Genomic DNA, 20,297 nt, shown 5'->3' on the forward strand with positions numbered 1-20,297 from the left:
GCTTTGATAATTCAGGTCTACATTCTTGTTCAGAAGTAGCTAAAAACGCCCTGTTTCTCAAAGGTGGATCGGAGACTGATACCAAATTCCTATGAACGGAGGAGAGAGAGGCTGGAGGCTGAAATCCTTTCCTTGCTCTTTCTTGGTTCAGACATTCTTACAGCTCAATAAATTAATAATCTTTAAATAATTCTTAGTGCCTTCTCAAATCAGTATTTCTCAGAATAAAAGTTATCCTTCCTGACTTTTCTAGGTACAGCAGCATTCTGCTGTTTTGGAAAGAACAGCTCTGAATATTCACAGCAATATGTCGTAATCCCTATGGGCTGTGCTGCCTCACCCTTGTGTCATATGTGATATATCACCCGTTTCCCAAGCTGCTCTGCAGCTATTATGTCTCAAGAAGTTAATTTCTTTAGTCTAAACCAAATAACCTCTCCAATGGGTTGCTCTGAATGAACACCTACAACCTGCAAAAGAGAGCAACATTAATCCAACAGTGAGCGTCACCTTTCTAAAGTGAATCCCTGCGCTCCAACCTACCAAAACCTGCTCACCAGCTGGCCTTTAAATTGTATACACTTTCCAGGCTTCTGTACTCACCAATGCAAAAGTTTAATCTGAAGTGGAGCCCACAGCTGCCCACAACTTTTCCTAGATAAGTAAATCATGTTTCTTCCATGCTGTTCCCTCTATACACAGAAATACTTTTATACTTAAATTTTCACAAGATGTTGAATGTTTTTATACAGTTTCAAAGCATGATTAGTAAAAGGAATGACATGGATGAAATCACCTCAGCTCGTATTAATACATGCTTGTTTTGGAAACTAAATGGGAGGAGGGGAGATGAAGTACAATGAAAAGGTTATTCAGAGACTAGACATCTGGCTTTTTTCATATTCTCAAATTCCACACATTATGCAGGTACACCCTGCTCTTGGATGAAATAAAAGTCCTGCTTACAGCCCACTGTCTCACTGGTTTGGAGTAAAAAATGGAGCTGTTTTGAGGAAGAATGTATGAACTATGAACAGTTTAGGTATAAAAACAAGGCAAGGGAACTTAAGTTCCTCCTTGAGTCGCTTTTGCAGAACACAGGCAGCACAAAGTACTTTTCCTTTGAACCCCTTCCATCCCCACCCTGTAACACCGCCCTTACGCAAGCTCAGAGACCAGGAAAGGAGAAACGAGAACTTGAGGGATTGGACATGACAGTACAGTATTTTCCTTGGAAGGTATTAAAAAGCCCTTGGCGATTATCCAGTAATGCCTGTCCACTGACTCTCAGTGTGGTTCCATCTGAAAGTGCCTTTATGATCAAGCAGGGTTAAGTGTTTTGCCAGGCCAAGGCCAGAGTACACAGCACCTTGTGTAAGCCCATCTCTGGCCTCTCCCCTGCCAGAGGCAACCTACTGATGGCTCTCACAGCATTTTGATTGCTCCACCTGGAGGATGTCTTAACTTCTTTCGGACAAAATGAGAATGCTGTTCTTCCATACTCAGAAGCAATAAAAAGCCTCAGAATTGGAGCCTAAAGCCAATATTTAAACACTCCACAAATTGGAATTTACATCAAGGAAGAGTTAACACGAAGTGTTTTCTTAATTACTATATTCCTTTTCAGTTTACAATTCTGTGCTACAGAAATTTATATAAATTTAAAGCCAAAATATCTCACCAGATAGCTGACTTATAAGGGGTGTTTTGCTATCCTCCATCTCTGTAGCTGCTCCAACATTCACCTCATCTGATATAAAAGAATAGCAAAACCCATTCTGTTGTCACAATTAAACACTTGACAAATTATTCCATTTTTAGAACAGAAACTGTTTTGCATTTAGGTCCAAATAAAACATCTTTCCCTTTCTTTCATATGTTATATATGTGTTCTCCAAGCTTGTGGCTTGTAATTGCTGTTCCATTTCTGTTCAGAAAAAGCTAGAGATTAGAAGTCCGCAGTCCCTTGCTACAATAGTGTGTTTTAAAATAACAGCAAGTATCTACTTTATGAAATCATTACTCTTTCTTGGAGTGCTCAGAAAAGATGGAATATAGTCATTCTGTCCTTTGTTTTAAATAGAGGATGGTTCTTCTGGTTATAGATGCAACTCCATAAACTATGTTATAACTGAGATGTGTTATTTCGGAGACCTTTAATGCTAATGGACTAATAACAAATCCTAATTTAATGTGCATGTGTTTGTGTTTTGATGCTTATCATCCATGTAAGATAGGTAGAAATGTTCTACAGGCAAAGTCAGAGAACTGTTGGACATGCTTCAATATCAACTGTGTCTATAGCCAAAAGGAGATGCTATAGGAAATAAAGCGTTAGTATATAAAGTTGAAAAATAAAGCCTGACAAAACATGGGCTTTAGTCTGAAGAAAGTTCAATGAAAATACACAGAAACAAACAGAGAAAGAAGCCACGAACATTAGTCCCAAAACCCCCAACTGGATTGTGCACTAAGAGAAGAAAAAACCCATTAGCAAATGCACTCACTAAAAACAACCTCCAAAATTACTTCCTAAAACTATTCCTTTGCTACAAAACTTCCAAACAATAAACAAAGATTTCTACAGTTGCCTATTCAGAGATAAAGGAGACTGCAGGGTGAATTCTTTAGGTTCAGCAGAATTAATGATCCCTAACCTGTAGCGGAGTATGCAACAAATCAAAGTGACATATACTGTGCAGGATTCAGTCAATATCAGTTGGATACTATGCTTCAACTACATCCACATACCAAGAAAATGAGCATATTGGAAGGAATCCACTCCAGGATATCTGAGACTAGAAAAAAGTCATTACTTTTACTCACAGCTGTGTAAAATAATCATACTGTATACAGGTGACTTGTAAAAATGGATTAATTCTATAACCTCTCAAGAGTTGCATTTAGCAACGATATGTTAGTATACTAAATTAACTGTGTTTCTATTGCTATTTATTTGGTAGCTCTTAATCACAAATTAGTTCAGAAAAAAACTATAGACTGAACACTGGAATTTATGCATAGCATGAGACTTTTATTCCCATCTCTGGATGCAAACCAAAAAACCCAAAAAATTATCTGTGGTGCTTTGTTTGAGCCAAAAGCTTTATTAATTAAACATCTGTGCAAATGTTAACTAATAATTGTCATACTGCTGCACAGTAGGTAAACACATGCTGATATTCCCATTTTACAGAAAAACATGTCACTTGCTTTCTCAACAGCCACAGAATAAACCATTGCTAAAAATCAGTAAAAGTCATAACTTCCTAGTTTTTCACACTTCACTTTTCAGATTTAAAGCTTCTTTTAGTGATTATACTGTTACTTGATGTTTTGCATGTGCTGATTTTTTACTCCATTTTCAGCATCAAAGTTGGATGAAAAAGTTGGGCATGTCTGCAAGAGGTAGTATTCCTTCTGTAGGAAAATCCTGTATTCTAGCCATAAGATTTAAATTGTTTGCATTTCAGCATGTTAACTGAAAACATGTTAAAATTCTCGCTTTGAGCTGCTGAAGAAATTTTTTAACCATTCTTTATGAAAATGTTTCTTCGTCTCCAATCAGCTTTAGTGTTTAGTATCAGTTTATCTACCCACCTTTTTCCTTGTTCCTCTTCTTAAATCTATACTGTAAGCCTCAATTTTTTCCAGGTAGCCATTCGTAGTAGTAGGCTCTCCTGTCTGCTCTTATCAGTTGAAGACTGTTAAAAAATAAAAGGTGCTATTCTTAAGCACACACCACTGCTTTCACTGCTGCTAGGCAGCCACAGGCTGTCTGCCCTGACTCCTTGCCAGCTCCCTCCCTGTGTCACAGCGCAAGAGAAGCAGGCAAAGCCAGGGAAGGATGCAGGGAGCCATGGAGGGACAAATCTAAGTAAATAGATGAATGATAATGGGATTCACTAGGCTATTTCAGCAACCTTATGCATATGCCCATGGATGAGGAAGGCTTATGGAAGGAATCCAGGGCTCCAGGCTTCTTCAATTATCTGTGACTTCCAGCCACATGAAATAAAAAGGCATCTCAACACAGAATGAGGGAAACTGGATTTAAGTCCCAAACCTAGATGTCTTGTTGAAATGGGGTCTTAGGAATGCAAGCCAGGCTGATGCTGCCTGCAGCAGATCCTAGAGTCCCCAAAAGTCTCTTCCTAGAGGTTTGTCACAAGCAGGTCATAGGATGCTACAGGAAAGATAGTGCAACCCAATAAACAACTATTTAATACCTTATCTTGTCTTTTCTGCATCCCCAAGCATTATTAACCATGCACCATTCAAACACCGCTCTAGAGACAGGACAATCAGTCCTTTCTGGGGCTTTTCAGAGCTGCTAATCACCTGAGTATTGGGCATTTCCAAACTTTATTTAACATACCTTAGACAACAGCTTTATGAGTTAAAGATAAGGAATTATTCACTGTAACAGAAGAGAAACAGAGAAATTCACTTTGAGAGTGTCCATTAATTGTGAGTTCCTGATATGTGATGCCTAATAACCTTTGGGGTTTTTTTTCTGAATGTGTAGTGTTTTATAACATCTTCTATATGCCACTACTGATCCTCATGACTAGCTGCCACTGAAAAAGACCGGTGTAGTCAGACCCCAGTGGCTTCACTGTGGCATCCAGAACAAAAAGAACAAATCAGACAGGGGTCAGAGGAGAAGGACATGTACGATTCATTCATGCTGACTCCTAGTGACCTGCCCCGCACCACACAACAATTTCATGGCATGGACACAGACAGGAGACAATTCTTTAGAGCAGTGTTATCTGACTGTACCCATGAAAGAGTGCTGCCTCCAACCATGCTGTTACAGTGGAGTGTAGAACCTGCTAGGCATTTCCAAATATTACCATTTTAATAATAGTCTCTTAACTCACTATTTTGTGTGCAAAAGCAGGTAGACAGTAACAAATTCTAAGGTAGAAATAACATGCCACTTGACATCTATTGCTCTGCTTTGGCATTGCATTCACATACCACCACATGGTCTTGCTGTCAGAGCAGGGGCTCTCCTTTGTTATGTGCCTAGCTCAATGCTACTTAATCTCTACTGAGCCAGTGGAAAATTACTGGAATTAACAACACACAGTTGGGGAGCCTGTGTGATGGGTGCTCCTTCATCAATGTTGGAAGATCGCAAAGTCTTGCAACGAGCTATGTAGGGTCAGAGCAGTATTAGCATTTAGAAGGCTTGTTTAAACTTATCTGATCTCTCTGCTCTTAATAAATGTTGTTAATATTCTACAAATAACATCTAGATGATCTGTTAATCAACAACCACTGTTGAACAAACACTACAAATGCACTGTTACAAGGTAATGCCAGCAGAGAAAGTAGGAGTTAAATCAATCTGATGTGAACGATCCTTAAGTATAACCTGAAAATACATTTTGTTTGAAAATTGTGTTTCTAAAAATTTATTAAAATGCCAGGCCTAATCACAGATCTGGGACCTGACTCCCACCTTCCACTTTCATTCCTGGAGAAAACTCAGTTTTAATTTTCCTCATTTTAAGACCAGTTTTCCTTCCAGCATGTGCAGTTCACAGTGACCATTTTCTTACCATACTGTGCTGTCAAGACCATTCATCAGAATACCTGCGGCTCCAAATGATGCAATTGGCACATGAATAACCCTTGAAAAAGCAGTGTGCACCTTATACCCAGCACAGCCATCTGCACTTTCAGGAAGTATGCTAATGCTTTGAGAGTAGTTAAAGGGGTAGAGGTTGCAGGATCAGAAGCAGAAGATACTTAGGAAGTTTTACATTTTATGCCCTACTGAGATTCTCCAGTGGAGTTATGAGAACTTCCCTCCTTTATTACAGTCTACACCTTATCAAGCACATTTGCTTCCAAATGAAGACATGCTAAAATGCCTTGGACTGCTCTTAACAATTAGTAATAACCACTAGTTCTGCAACTGACCTAACTCCTGAACTTCATTGGCTATTTCCTGTTTTCTACTTGGCTCTTCTGTAATAGTCAACTTTTTGCATTGCTTAATGGATTTCTTTCTCTGCATGTATGAATGCTGACATGTACAATGATGATGATACTTATTACCATACTATACTAGCTGGAATCAAATGTTTTAACAAAGCAACTTACAACAGGTGAATTCTATCTTGCTCGCATGATAAGATGTGTTTAGGGATGATTTTCAGAGCTGTTAATCATAACAACTCACTTAACATCAAGATTAACAAATTCGTAGCACTTTTATTGACTTGTTCATTAAAGCATTAGGATTTTTCTAGCACTCCTTTGATTTCAAATTCAGCCTTTGCACAATTTATAATATGCTGACAGACAGGAAAAGATACACAGCAACATTTTTTTAATACTGTATGACTTCTATCTTTTCCTCCCCTCATAATGCTTTGTCTCTGGTCCTATTTATGACTTCATTCCTTATCCTTCTCAAACAACTTCTATTCCTTCAATACCTTAAATCTTGTGAATGTGTTCATTTTCTCTTTTCTTCTCACTTCTGTGTCACTGTACTGCCAAATTTCCATTTTTCCACGTTAATGTAACTATGATTTCACAACTTAAGATGTTCATTGTTATTATAATTTAGATTCATATCTTACTTACTGCAGCAAACCTACAAATAACTAGCAGCTACATTTTCCCTAGCTTGGCTACGACTGAGATAAAGAAAAGGCTCTAAAAAGACGTTGATGTTAAACTTCAGTCTCTCTTAAAGCTGCAGTTGGCGGAGACGTAATAGATAGCAAGGGAATGTAAGTGACAATGCAGAATGTGGAGCAGGAATTTTAAACCGCAGATTAAAATGGAAATACCCTAACGGGTGTGAATTGGTAACTGAAAAGTTCCCATCCATCTTGGGCGATATGCAACTTGGGAAAAATACAGGAAAAGCCCAACCATGAGCCAGAGGAGACACCTAGTCAAGGCACATAAGCTCTACTGAAGCAGTAAAACTGGCACAGACAAGGCAGTCCTGCCGCACTGGCAGTCCTTGCACTGGCAGGAGGTGTTCAGAGCAGGAAAGATTGGCAGACCCTGCAGTAGGCAGGTCTAGAAAGGCATGTGCGAAGGGAGACAGGAGACGCAGAAAGCCACCAGTTATCTTCAGAAGCAGAACTTTGTCACCGAGTTGGAAGGGCCACAGAGGCAGTAGGAAGATAAAAAACAACCTAAGTGTGGGACAGAGGAGAATGTCAGACATAGCAAAAATGCTGTGAAAGAGCCAGAGCAACAGGAAATGCCAGACTGAAGAAGTAATGTTCAAGACTGAGGTGAGAAAATGGGGCTCCTCTTTCCCCCACACGGCACTCCTCACACATTATAGCTTGGGAAATACAAGGGCAAGGTTAGCTGTATGCTCTACTGCTTTAGACAAGCAGACAAAGATGTGTCCTGCTGGGCTGCTGTCCATCAGACTGCTCTTTAGAGTTTGCTGCCAGTGTTTTCTGCTGAGGAGAGTGATCTTGTTCTTGTAGGACACAGTCAGGTTTCAGCTGGTAGCCTGAAATAAGGATGTCTGATCTGCTGCTGTCTGTTTTTCACAGTTGCAATGGCTATAGAGAAGACTGCAATCTACAGGACATGCCAAAAACTAATTAGAAATAGCTGGACAAGTTAAGATATTTCATAAAATCCCGGAACAGCTAAGCCATTTCCTTCAACGTTCAAAGGAAAAACAAGTAGATAAACTAAGAAATCTGTCAAGCAACTGGACTGTCACTCCCATTCTCCCCTGCACCTTGGTCTCATTTGTTGTTGCAGAAGCACCATATTTTTCTGGGTATTTGTACAAAGTCTGATAGGAAGTGTCCTGAGGACACTACAGTGATAAAACCAGGTTTATCAATATTCACAGGTGCTGACAAAATCGTATTCTCACTGATACACTATTTCTTGGAAAGTTAGAGAGCTGCATCTTTTGCCTGAACAAAGACTGTGGCTTAAAGATTGATTTATTTTTTTCTCTGCCTTTTTCTACAGATATATTACAAGCTGTTAAATAACATAGCTCTCCTATTACTGCTGAATACTTCGGAGATGCCACAAGACCACAATAGACTGCTTGTAGCAGGATCTAAGTTTTTAAAGTAGCGAACTTATGCAAAAGCTAGACTTGTCTCTAACTACACGAATTTCTATAATATTGTCCAGATTTATGCAGGGCCAACTAACAGCCAGACGCATCAAAGACACAAATAAAAAGGCTATTTTAGACCTTAGTACTCCCCTGGCCACAAGCGATAGCAGTGGAAAGCATGGGTGAGCGTAGTGGGAGGCACACAGTAGCCCTGGAAAAAAAGTGTTTTGGCAGGGTAAGGATCGGTGTGTGTTGTTCTCCCCCGCCCCGACCCCCACAATTGCCTTAATGCCTCCTGACAGTGCTGCTAGAGCTGTGTGCATCCTCCCTTTCTCAACACAGCTCTGCTTCCCATGAGTATTAATAAAGATAAGTCCAGAAATGACATTCTGCACCCCACTTACTTAGAACAATTCTGGCTAAATACGCCCACCAAGCCTGCACACATTTCCTTTCAGCGTTGCTCTAAGTAGCTAATATTTAGACATTCTATACATTTTCAATGCCTCCTGTACATCACTACCATTTGTTTGCTTACCACACTTAAAACTGAAGAATATTTTCATTTCTTCATCACAGACAGAAAGGCAAACAACCAAACAGAGCTGAATCAAGCTCCTATGATTAAATTTAAACAAAAATACTACCTGTACAAACCATCTTTTGCAGTAATTTTTCAGTGTTCTTACCACTGAGATTATTGCTGCATCCTTGATCGGTTAACCTTCAAAGATTACATATTCTGTTCACTGCAACATTTTAAGAGGACATTGCAAAAAATTAAAAAATCATATGCTTCAGTTGATAGCAAAAAACCTGAAAACAACACCATTGTCAAGCAGTCTACAATGACAGCTATCACAAACAATCACTATGCCAGTAATTAAGCAGTCTTCAAAGCAAGTTATCCGCTGACAATGCCCAACGTTCGTTCCTTTTTTTCCCACTGTATCCTCAGAGCTAGGCAAACAAGCTGAAAATAATCTAACGAGCTAGGTGACTGTGCAGTGAAGTTTTGTTTCCTAATTACAAATACCGTGCCTGCGCTCAGACAAAAGAAATCCCATTGAACTGATGTAAGCTTCTCTCATAAAGAGCTGCAACAGAATTAAAATACAGCTGCCCAGTTCTCAGTAATGAGGTCCTGTGTGCTTTGCATCATGCTGACAAACATTTCCCCTTTTTCTGTCTAAAGTAACTGCAACAATAGAGCCGTTAATCAGAAAACCTTCTGCATATCAGCCTCTCGGAGTAAAGAGATGCTTACCTTCTAAAGACTTGAAGAGGCCTTTCTACTGGGAAAATAATAAGGATGCTTTACTGCTGCACTTCAGCATCCCTCTTTCTGTAGCAGTTTACTAGGAATACAGATCTTCCACCATTTTCTTGTCACGTGGCTAGTGGTACTGCTAAATAAGGGTGATCACCTGCCTTCAGATAGCTGGCTGTGTGAACCAGCAGCTACCGGGCTTTGGTTAAAGAAGCGCTTAAATGAATGCAGAGCTGTGCTTCAGCCGTGAAAATTATTATTTTTTTTTTTTACATTCCCTGTGGAGCTTTGTCGGAGCATCACCAAACTTTGATACGGCGAGTCAGCTGGCAGTAGGAAAAAGCTCCCTGCTGTTTCATTTCAGAGCCCGAGGAAAGCTTGTGATGAGAGACTGCATAGCAAAAGTTCTTACGGATTCAACCCGTCTCAACCCTTGTTTCGGTTTGCATCGATGGTTACAGAACACATGCATATTCAAACATGCTTTACATAATTTGTTCGGTTTGCAATTCAGCTATGGGAATGCAGATGTAAATTTAAAAAAACCACCACCAGTTCAGAAGGCAGGGTGAATTCTGAAAACACAAACTGTACGAGCACCAAGAAGCAATGCTGATGGCCTGTGCTCTTGACTGTGTTTCTTAGGGGTGTGCTTGAAGGAAGGACATTTCTTCCCATGCAGTGCAGTCCCACAGTCTCCTTTTATAAAAGCCTCTTGGGGGTAGGGTCCCTAGAAACTCCAGGTTTCTTTCCAAATGCAAAACAGCTTTCAATCCTATTCCCTTGTAATCCTGTGGGGATAAAACAGCAAGGCAACAGGCCCTAGGACGACGCAACCTTCAGCTGGTTTCTCCATTCACACCATGCAACTCCTTGAAGATGAGTTATGTGAGAACTGGAGATGCTTTCACATGAAATTGCTATGCCATAAGCAGTCAAAAACAAACAAAATCCTAACTCCATTTTCATTTGTCAGTACAGCTCCATGCACACCTACAGCACAGTGTAAATAAAAATTCAGTGGCTCCCACCTTGTTCTTCATGGTATTATAATCCTATAGGGAAAGTTATCATCATCTGCTGCAGATCTCCTGAGAAATCAGTCCCCAGCTGCTACTTTAGAGAACAACAGATCAAGACCAAGCATTTAAAAAAAATTAAAAATCATCACCAATATGAAAATACATTTCTAAAGAGGACAGTGCTGCAGACGTGATCTTCAATGCTACTGTCAGCTAGCTCTGCATAAAATTTCCAACGATGAGAATATTTTTTAGCACTTTTTCAACTGGATAATTTTTAATTCATTTGAAATCAAAACTCCAGAAACCCAGAAGCTGTATCCAGGAAACAGAGCTAGAAAGTATTTATGTACAATAGAAGTCATTAGCAGCATGATTATGATGAAGCTATGAAATTAGTAACGTGGCAGAAGCTATGGCCTTGATCCTCCATGCTCAGAATAACACAGAACGCCTTTGAGATTTTAGGACGCTCTGCTGGGACCCACTAAGCTCACTGGGGCTCACTGTCAAAGTCAGGTCTGCATCAACAGGGTTAAGTTTCAAAGCTCAATTAATCATTTAGGCTGAAATCTCATGTCATTGATCACATTGACTGGAATAAATTATATAGTGGATTAGCTCAGAAAACTGTGGGGTTTTGAATAGTGGGGGAGTTTTTCATGTGACCACTAAACTGTACTAACATAGTCCAGGTCTTCTTGCTTTAAGAAAGTGGCTCTGTCCACCCAATCTCACAATTTAAGTAAAATTTGAGGACCACAAGTGAATAATAGTCAGTAGGGTTTTTTTCCTTTTAACATTGTTTTTCAGTCACTGAAGTGTTGTTCTCTTCTTGTTAAAAGGTTTTTATAAAGTACTTGGTATTTGGCATGTAAATATTAATGCTGTTTTTACAAAAATGGGATCATCACCATATTGGCTGCTGCTATTCTTAACAGCTGGCTCTGCAATGGAAAACTGGGTTTTTAGTTTTAATTAATTTTCAACCTCCAGATGGTGATGGAAAATACTGTATCACCCCAAAATTGATAACAAAAAAGATAATTGTCATGACTTCATAGGCCAAATCAAGTAGAGGGAAAAAAATGGTGTTACTAAAGCCCATGCATGAACTGCATATGTTGTTACTTCCATCAATAAAAAAGGTTAGCAGTGAGATTCAGTGATGTTAAAATAGATTATTACAAAATTAAAAAAAAAAAGAAATGTTTTAATGAATTTATAGCTATATTGTTGGAAAGTTCCCTGCTCTGAATCTGTACCAGGGATTCTTCTATTTTCACAGAAGCAACATATTCGCGAAGGCTAATATGTAACATAGAGCTTCTAATACATAATGTATATTACTAGAATTATATAAAGGTATGATATATAATAATATAAAATACATTAATAATATAGTTTCCCATCCTAAACTCAGAAGAACATTGAAATCTCAAGGTCTGAGCCAGCAATCTTAAAGAGTTCTTGCTCATGACAATCTAAATATTTTGTTTAGTTTCAATTCACTTTTTTACTTTTTTTACAAGACATTAACTTTCATTTACATGGACTTTCCTACAAGCAACCTTCTCAGTTGTTGCTCCTTTCCTTACATGTTTGTTTTTAACCTTTAAAGCATGCTCCTTGTGTTTAGTCAGTTGTCATGCTTTGTGCTGCCAAGTGGGAGACCTGAGTTCAATTCCCATTTCAAGTCCATAATCTTGTAGTTCAGCAGGAGCTGGAAGCACCACTGAAGCAGCATGCTTGGACTTCAGAATGCCTGGAATTGCTTTCCAGCAGATCTGGCCAATTAATAAACAATCTTGACAGGAGTGAAAGATGACAGCCCCATGGGTATGCAAGGAAAAAAGGAAACAAGAGGCATCCAAAGGGAAGTAAAGGTTACTTTGCAGAATGTGGCCTCTTAAATTTACAACAGATTTTCAATCCTTTAGGCTTCCTATATATAGCAGCCTGCTTTGCCCATTAAAGCAAGAAGCAAACCTGGGCTCCCTAATTCATTGCCTTATCCTAGCTTTGGGGTGACAGAACAGGCTTTTTGAGAAAAGACTGTGTGAAACCCTTGGCCCACTGGAGTCAATGAGAATTTTTTCCCTGGTTGCATTCTGTCAGTATTTCAGTTCAGTACTGGACTTTGATATTTGACTTGAATCATTAATGGCTTTGAGATATATGATGTGCATTTGGCTAAATCACAGAGATAGCAGAGTAGTCTCAGAACTCTTATTAATTTTGAAATAGTCACAGATTTTTCTTTCATTATATTTAATTATCTTTATTCACTGTCAACAACAGGCAATGTGATGAAAACAGACTTCTCTATTAAAAATTTACCGGATTGCTTACAGTACTGGGGAATTTTAATAGCCAGCAGTACAGCAATGGTCACAGAGAGATATTCTGGACAGAGGCAGTGGAAGAACTATCTTTTCCAAAAAGTCACTATACAAGTGAGCAGAAGAGACTGATTCCTGCTTCTTTGAGAGCATGCTATCAGAAAGATAAGTGAAGCTTTCTTTTGTGGAAGCTTTATTCTATTGGGTTAAATAAATCTTGGCAGTTGTTCAAAGGAAATTGCCTTCTGCTCAGTTTTGCCACCAGTTTTCCAAGCTCTCCCCCAAACCTTCCAAATATCAGTGTCCTTATCTCTACTGCTCTCACTACTTCTTACTCCTCAAGTCAATACATCATTTCATAGTATTTCCCTAATCTCTTTCCAACTTTTCCTACTAAGGAAAAGGATAATCCTTCCCTACAGCAAAGGTAAGAGCAAGAATGATCTAGTATACACAACCACTAACACACCCTAAGGAGTGTGCTGTTAGTTAAAAGCTAGCATAGTCACCTGCAGAGTTCTCCTTCTGCCTCCTGACCACTGCATCACCACTGAGCCATACAGCTCTGTAAGACAGGACAGCTTCTATCAGGAAGAAAAAGACCTCCAGTCTTCGTAAATTTTACTGCCGGCACACCTCCAGCCACAGGAGCAGCAGCAGCAAAATATGTTATCCTGCCTACCCAACTTCGTACAGTGCTCCACAAATTCTTCCTTTATAAATGTATTCACTCTCAGCTGTTCACATATGGAAAGCCATATAAAAAGCTATTTTCTTTCTGGAAAGACTGACATTAATAATGTGCTATCAAATATTTTTGTACTTTTTTATGAGGCCAGAGAAACCTCTAGGGTTTATTATTTCTTATTCCTATTTTCTTATTCTTCCTATTTTTCCTATTATTCTTGTTTCTATTAGGGTTTCTTATTCCACTACTAAAGCAACCTACTTCAGCATAATATGCAAGCATGAACTTCAGTTTTTCTAAACAGGGACATGTGAATAAACTGTAGATTCAGAAAGGGGCTTAGAAGGCAGTTACTGAGTAAATGCTTCCATAAACTTTGGACTACAGATTCAATTGTCCATTAGTTGGGATGTCCCCATCATCTGTTTGAGTACAAATGATGAGTTACTTCATTCTTCAGAGGTACTGTGTTTATGCCATACGTAAATATATGAAGGTGAAGTACATACCTAAAAATAAGGAACCTAATTTCTATACCCTGCCAAGGGGTATATGAAAGAACAACCAGCAGTCCACAAGAAAAGCTTCCTCGCAGGAAGCAAAGGCTGCACTAGAGAAAGCCCCGGATTCAGGAGCCACTTCTAAAAGCACCATCACAGAGACGGGTGTTAGAGGTTCAGAATGCAAACTTAATTGCATAAAGCAAAAGTATTTGACAAAACAAAAAAATAAGCAGAGAATGTAATCCATGCTCAGGGCACAGCTATCCAGCCAGACCTTCAGATTAAGGGTGCTTAATTTTCTGATACCAAGCAGGCTTAATTAAGCATAAGCTAGGAAATAGACTATTCAGTCAAGGTAACAGTCACATTTAGTGAAGCATTCAAGAAACTTTCCTGAGTCAAAATTATGCCCTTTCAGAAGTACAAGAATTCAGGTAGAATGACACTCCGGAGAGCTGAGTATCAGTTACTTAGACTTTAGTTCAGTTCTACCAAAGCCTGCTTCAAAGATGTAAATCTTTGGCGGACTCAGAGCCTGATGACTAGCACCATCAGGCCATCCAGAAACTCTAGTGCAATAAGAACAAGAGAAAAGCCTTAGTTTCTTTTCTTATGTGATGACACAGTGTTTCTGTGCTAACCTCCCGTAGGCTGGCAGTTCTGCTGCATTACATTGTTTTAAACTTTGTCGGCCAGGAAGGGCAGCTAATTTCAGACTTACAAGCTGCACACTGAGGTATGGTTTAAGAAGGAGCTTGTGTTTTTAAAACTGTCAACCAAATGCATTAGAAAGCATTTCTCATTACACACTTCTACCCTGCCAGTTGCTGTTTCTTCAGCTGTTTATGTAAGAGGTTTAGTGAAATTGACATGTAATCTAGAAATAATTATTCCTGTATGTGTTTTATCCTTTCTACCATAATATTTTTTGCGTGTTGCTTTGGTTTCAAAGGAATCAAAGCCTCCGTGATCATGCTGTGGGTATGTGTAGGGATATCTGCATGTGTCTCTGCTGTCCTCTACAAAGTCTTAAGTCATTATCTAACTGACCAAAGACATAAGCTTATTACAAGTTTATTGAACATCAGCTACCAAGCACTGAGGAAACTGAGGGCAAAACAGTGAAAAGAGCTAAAATCCCCAAAGACAAAAAGAAATGTTGAAAATATGTTTCCTTTTAGTTTCCCTTTCGCAGATAATTTAGCCTAGCCTGTCAGTATTGTTGGCCTTAAGTAAGGAAGCTTAGATAGTAGAATTGCTAACGAGCATTCTTTATTTGAAGGAAACCTATGTACGGTCTTTCCCCCCTCCTAACAATAATCATTAGAGTAAGAATGCTTTGCCAGTGTTAAATCCTTGGTTAGCTTAGATAGTTGCAATGTAGATAGATAAAAAGGAATTCTTCAGGCCCTGTGTCCTTGGAAAGGGCTGATAAGGAGAAGCTACGCAAGAACCACCTGGTTTTGGATATGCAAGGAAGGTATGAGCAAGACAAAAATGGACTGAGCATGCGTAAAGACAAAGTTCAGTCAGCGGTCAGAGTGATGAAGACTACCGACTTCCTCCAACAACCACCAGAGGATTCCTAATGACCACCTAAGGACTTAAGTACGCATGCGTCAGAGACACTTATATATATTAATGAGTTCCAAGAAATCTCATGTTTATATAAATTAATATTACGAATATGTATGATTTTGCAATAGATAATCTCTGCGATTCTGCTTGTTTGTCAGAGCACTTATGGTGGAGCGATCCCCAGTGCTGCCCAGTGCTGTAATAAAGGATGCCTGCTTAATAGTAACTCTGTTGCTATTGAGTTTTATTTCGGGAACACTCTGAAACTCCGATTCGCCTGCTGGGAGATTCGGATTTTAAAGGGTAGTCTCCAGGCATTTTGCTTCAGCTTCACTGTAAAAGCAATCTCTATTAGATATGAAATCCTCATACAAGAGCAATATTTTTAATAACATTAATGGTGGAAAAAAATTCCATTAAATTTTGCACCATATCATCAAAAAAGTCTAACAACAAAACATAAACCCAAAGGAAGGTAGATTTTACTGGTTTCATGCTTCTATAAATAATTGTTAATGTGAATGCTGAATAACTTCCTTACTTTTCTTTACTTCTCTGGGCTTCAAAATCACTGCTGTTAAGGACAGAAATAGCCACTGCTGTCCACTGAAAAGGCACTTGGTATTAAACAAGTATTAAACAACTTCTGAGTCAGATAAGAAAAAAGCCTATAGTGGAAGCTACACTGACCATATATATATTCTACACCAAGAACTACTGTATCTTTTCCTTGCAGGATGCACCATATTCCATCACGCATTTCAGTATTCACTGAAAACACGCTTACATTAACATGGTCCAGGTTTGGACTTTAATGTGGGGATCAGTCTAAGAGAATGTACTAAGCTCTAAGAATAATGAATGTACTACACCTGAAACACCAATGCAAATTACTACTGTGTATAAGATTCAAGTTTTTACTTTGGAGACTTACAGAAATTCTTAAAGAACAGCAGAGTTCTTCTCAAAGTGGATCTAACAATTCATAGCAATAAGATGTATCCATGGCTATAGGAATGATTTTTCTAGTGGCAGTGTAAATTAAAAAATCAGACTCTTTTCTTGAGGTTTCTGGCAAACAATCTTACTGCTTCAAAGTCATCTCAACTCCATTGTGCTGATTTATAAAAGTCTTTTAAAATCGGATACCTAGACCAGCTTTGGTTTCCTCTCTAAGAACATCATGGGTAAGTAAGCATGGTAAGTCAAACCCTGGGATGCTGCCTGCATGTAATTAATCAGTGTGACTTAAGCAGGGTCAGCATCTGGCTGCTTTTAATTTAAAATGCTTTATGGGAGACAGAGGAGTTGACAGATGATTTGTTCATGTCAGATTTGCAAGCCTGCGACTATCCAGCACCTCTAAACAACCCTTCCTTTTTCCTGTCCCATTCACCATTTATTGTGAGCAGAGGTTGTAAGCATTTTTTGATTTAAAGATTTTTCACTAGAAATTACTGGTTTGTCAAAAAACAGCTTTATTCATTGAAATTAGTTGGTTTTGATGAACTCCCAGTGAAACCCTGCAGAGATAATGGAGGAGGATGACTTCCAGGGTCCTAACAAGTCCTAACAAGCCAAATACCTCAAAGTCAAAGGACATCTAGTTTTCCTAGGTCTGCAAATCCCAAGCCACCCTTCCACACACTAATGTGGATTCAAAACAACTGCTTGGGGATTTTCCTTGTTTTGCTTCTTCCAGATTTCTCTTTTGTAGAAAATTTCAAAATTGCTACTTTTCCTTCTGGAATGGAAGTTAGAAGCTTGGAGGATTGGGTGCCACAGAAATGTGCCAACCTGCTCTACTTTTGATAGTTTCAAGGTCAAGCACTCAGCATTTGGTTTATTACAGACCATACAGAACTGGGGAGTGCTCATCTTTTGCTAACCCTTCTGAAGATTTGACTCTTTCTTGAGGGCAGTAAATGCTAACCTGCATCAATAAAAGCTGTCTGCCCTGCAGAGACAGAGCCCCTCTCATCTCATATTCTCCTCAGTGCTGTCTGTCTAGTTAGATTGAAGTGATTTCAGCCAGGGGCAGTGTGTGAGGGCAAAGTATGCTCTGTATGCTATTCAAAATCTTGACTGTCAAAAAAACCTGAAGTCCTATACAGGTGCTTAAGCTTAAGCCTGCAAGTAACATCATGATATTCCAGAGTTTCTGAGACTGTGGTTTCTGTGGATGAAGCCAGCATAGGATGAAGCCATACCGTATATTAAAAATAGCTCAGCTATAATAGTGTCTGATCTTGTGGCAATGATACACTCTTTGAAAAATCTGTGAAAATGTTTAGAAGGGAGGTATTTTAACAAGTCTGGGGGAAGATAAATCACAGCTATTGAACTCCTTATTCCTGAAACCTTAATAACTTATGAACTGTTTGGGGTGGGGAGGGGGTTAGCAAAAAGCTGTGCTTTTCTATCACGGATTATTTGTACATGCTGTTATCAGGGTTATACTGTCATACACAGGCATGCCACCTTTAAGGGAAAAAAAGCCAACTGCTAAAATTGCAAAATTTTTAGTGAAAATTTCAAAAACTAAAGTCTAAAATAGATTGCAAGCCAATTAAAACCTGATAATAGAAGTTGTGAATGTGATGTGTATTCTACACTGAACTGACAACTCCTTGGGAAAAACTTGAAAAAAAGTAAAAAGTCAGTCTTGCATTTCACGCAAACAATATGTTTCCACGTTTCATACCACATATGTTCTTTTGGGTAAGTGCAGTTCAAAAGGAATAACAATTACAAAGCAGTTACATCCCCTAGTTTTATTTGTCCTGGGAAGTTTCTTCTGTTCACAAGAATTTCACTGTACAAACGCAATGCCAGGTTCCTCTTTGTAAAACAGCATGTCAGTTGCAGATGCCCAGGAGAAATGAGGTCAGACTTCCACACTTGAATCGCTGGGGCTACCCTGGAAGTCCACTTTAGCAGTTACAACCTCCTGGTTGTAAAAGATGAGGAGTCAACAACAGAAGCACCCTCTCCAGTACACTACAGTAAATGGAGTCAAGAGGGTGGTCTCTCTCTCCATCTGGTGACACAGCACAGAGACAGCAGGCAGTAGCAATGCTGTCAGCACAGAGGCCGCATTTACACCCAGAGGCAGGTGCAAATATACTCAGACTGCCTCAACTGCCAGTCCAGTCCAAACAGAAGAAATGCTGCTCTGACCAGACTACAACTTGGAAATAAGCACGAAGACCATAATTTTCCATCATCCTTTTCTTTCCTCTATAAACAGCACCTTTTTCTGACCCTGGGCCTCGACTCCCTCCTATCTTCCTTCACAGCAGTTTTGCATTAGGCAGAGATAGTACTTCACTTCAATCCCTCCGTAATCTCATCACTGGCATTACATCTGGACTGGCAATACAATCAGTACCTGGCTTTGGCCTGCGTTCCCTGGCGACATCTGTTTCAGATTTAAAGGTAGATTATGAAGTCTATGGGACTTCACAGAAGGAAGATGGACTTATTCCTGCAGGGGAGTGGCCTTACAAGCTTCCTGCATTGCAAAACAATCCTAATTTGACTCTTATCAAGCAACCAAGAACACAGACTCTCTTTTTACAAAGGGAGGAATATAGTGATACTTAAATCATATAAATATAATTAGTACTTCAGACTTGAAAGTCCTGCCATCTATTCATAACGTCATACACTTCAATAACATTGCTAACAAGGGAACAGAAGACTATGGAAAGGAAACAGGTTGGCTTTGCCTTACCCTGGTTTTTCACTCAGTTGTCTTTCACTGTTGAGAAGCCCCGTTTCCTCCTTCATTTCTTGTTCTGTTGCTACATTATTTCCAAGTCTCTGGTGAGAATTTGCTTCCCATGCACCATCACCACCAACCGCCTGCAACACATGTGTTCCTGCGATGCCTGAGCTCTCGTCCTTGGTAGTCAGGCTGTCCGAAGGAGAACAGCCCTCATGCTCAAAAGATTTCTGAAGGGGAGTTTGTACTTGAAATTCTGCCTGAGTGTCAAGAATCGATTCCTGCGCTACAACAGCTGCTTGTTCTTCACCAGAATGTCCAGACCTTGATTTTGGCATCTCTGACTCAGCAGAAAATTCTTCAGGTGATATGTCACTGACTTCATTTTGGCCCAATATAATCCAGCCCTCATCTTGCCCACAGCTTTCCTGTGATCTCCTTTCATCATCCAGTTTTTGAGGCACAACAGAAGAACTTTTCTCTTCTAAGTGAACAGAGTCCCATTCAGTCCCAGAAACAGAGTGATCCTCCCTTTCATTTGTAATGGAGATCGGCTGAAAGGTATCCAAGGAGCCCAGTGAAAAGCCTTCATGAGATTCTATTTGTTCAGCTACACTAGCTTCTTGAAATGCAAAATCACTTTCATTTCTTTCAAGGCTATCCTTCGTTGAAGGTATATTTTCTGCCTCAGTAACAGGGATGTAATCCATCTCCAGTGAAGTTGGATCTCGGCGCACCTGCATCCTCACATCTTCCTTACCCTCTGTACTTTTCAGTTCAGGGGTCTCAGAGGAATTTCTTGGCTTACTCTCCCTGTGAAGTAGGGAGTCAGTGGCAGCTTCTACAAAAACAGGCAAACAGAAAGTTTTTGAATTACTGTTTCAGTCACCATGATTTCTTTAAATCAGTACAGTGAGATAAAGCTCTTCTCAGTTTGCTTTGCTCTGTTAATGTGTACTTGAATTTTATAACATCATAATCATTGCTATAACTGTTAAAGATTATACATTAACACTGTAGTCATTCCTACAGGATAAATGATTCAGTGTCCCATATGCTAGGCTCTGTACAAACAACAGAAATA

The 20,297-nt window shown here is 39.4% G+C and overlaps 1 protein-coding gene across 1 annotated transcript in view; it reads right to left on the reverse strand.

Moving 5' to 3' along the window:
- The window catches only part of PRUNE2 (prune homolog 2 with BCH domain), a 141,730-nt gene that overhangs the window by 30,631 nt on the left and 90,802 nt on the right, over nucleotides 1-20,297 (reverse strand). The window contains exon 9 of the mRNA XM_072859152.1: nucleotides 19,223-20,054. Coding sequence (XP_072715253.1) covers nucleotides 19,223-20,054 — 832 coding nt within the window. The remainder of the gene's footprint in view (nucleotides 1-19,222; nucleotides 20,055-20,297) is intronic.

This window comes from Ciconia boyciana, chromosome 4 (genome assembly GCF_034638445.1).
Source record: "Ciconia boyciana chromosome 4, ASM3463844v1, whole genome shotgun sequence".
Lineage (NCBI taxonomy): Eukaryota > Metazoa > Chordata > Aves > Ciconiiformes > Ciconiidae > Ciconia > Ciconia boyciana.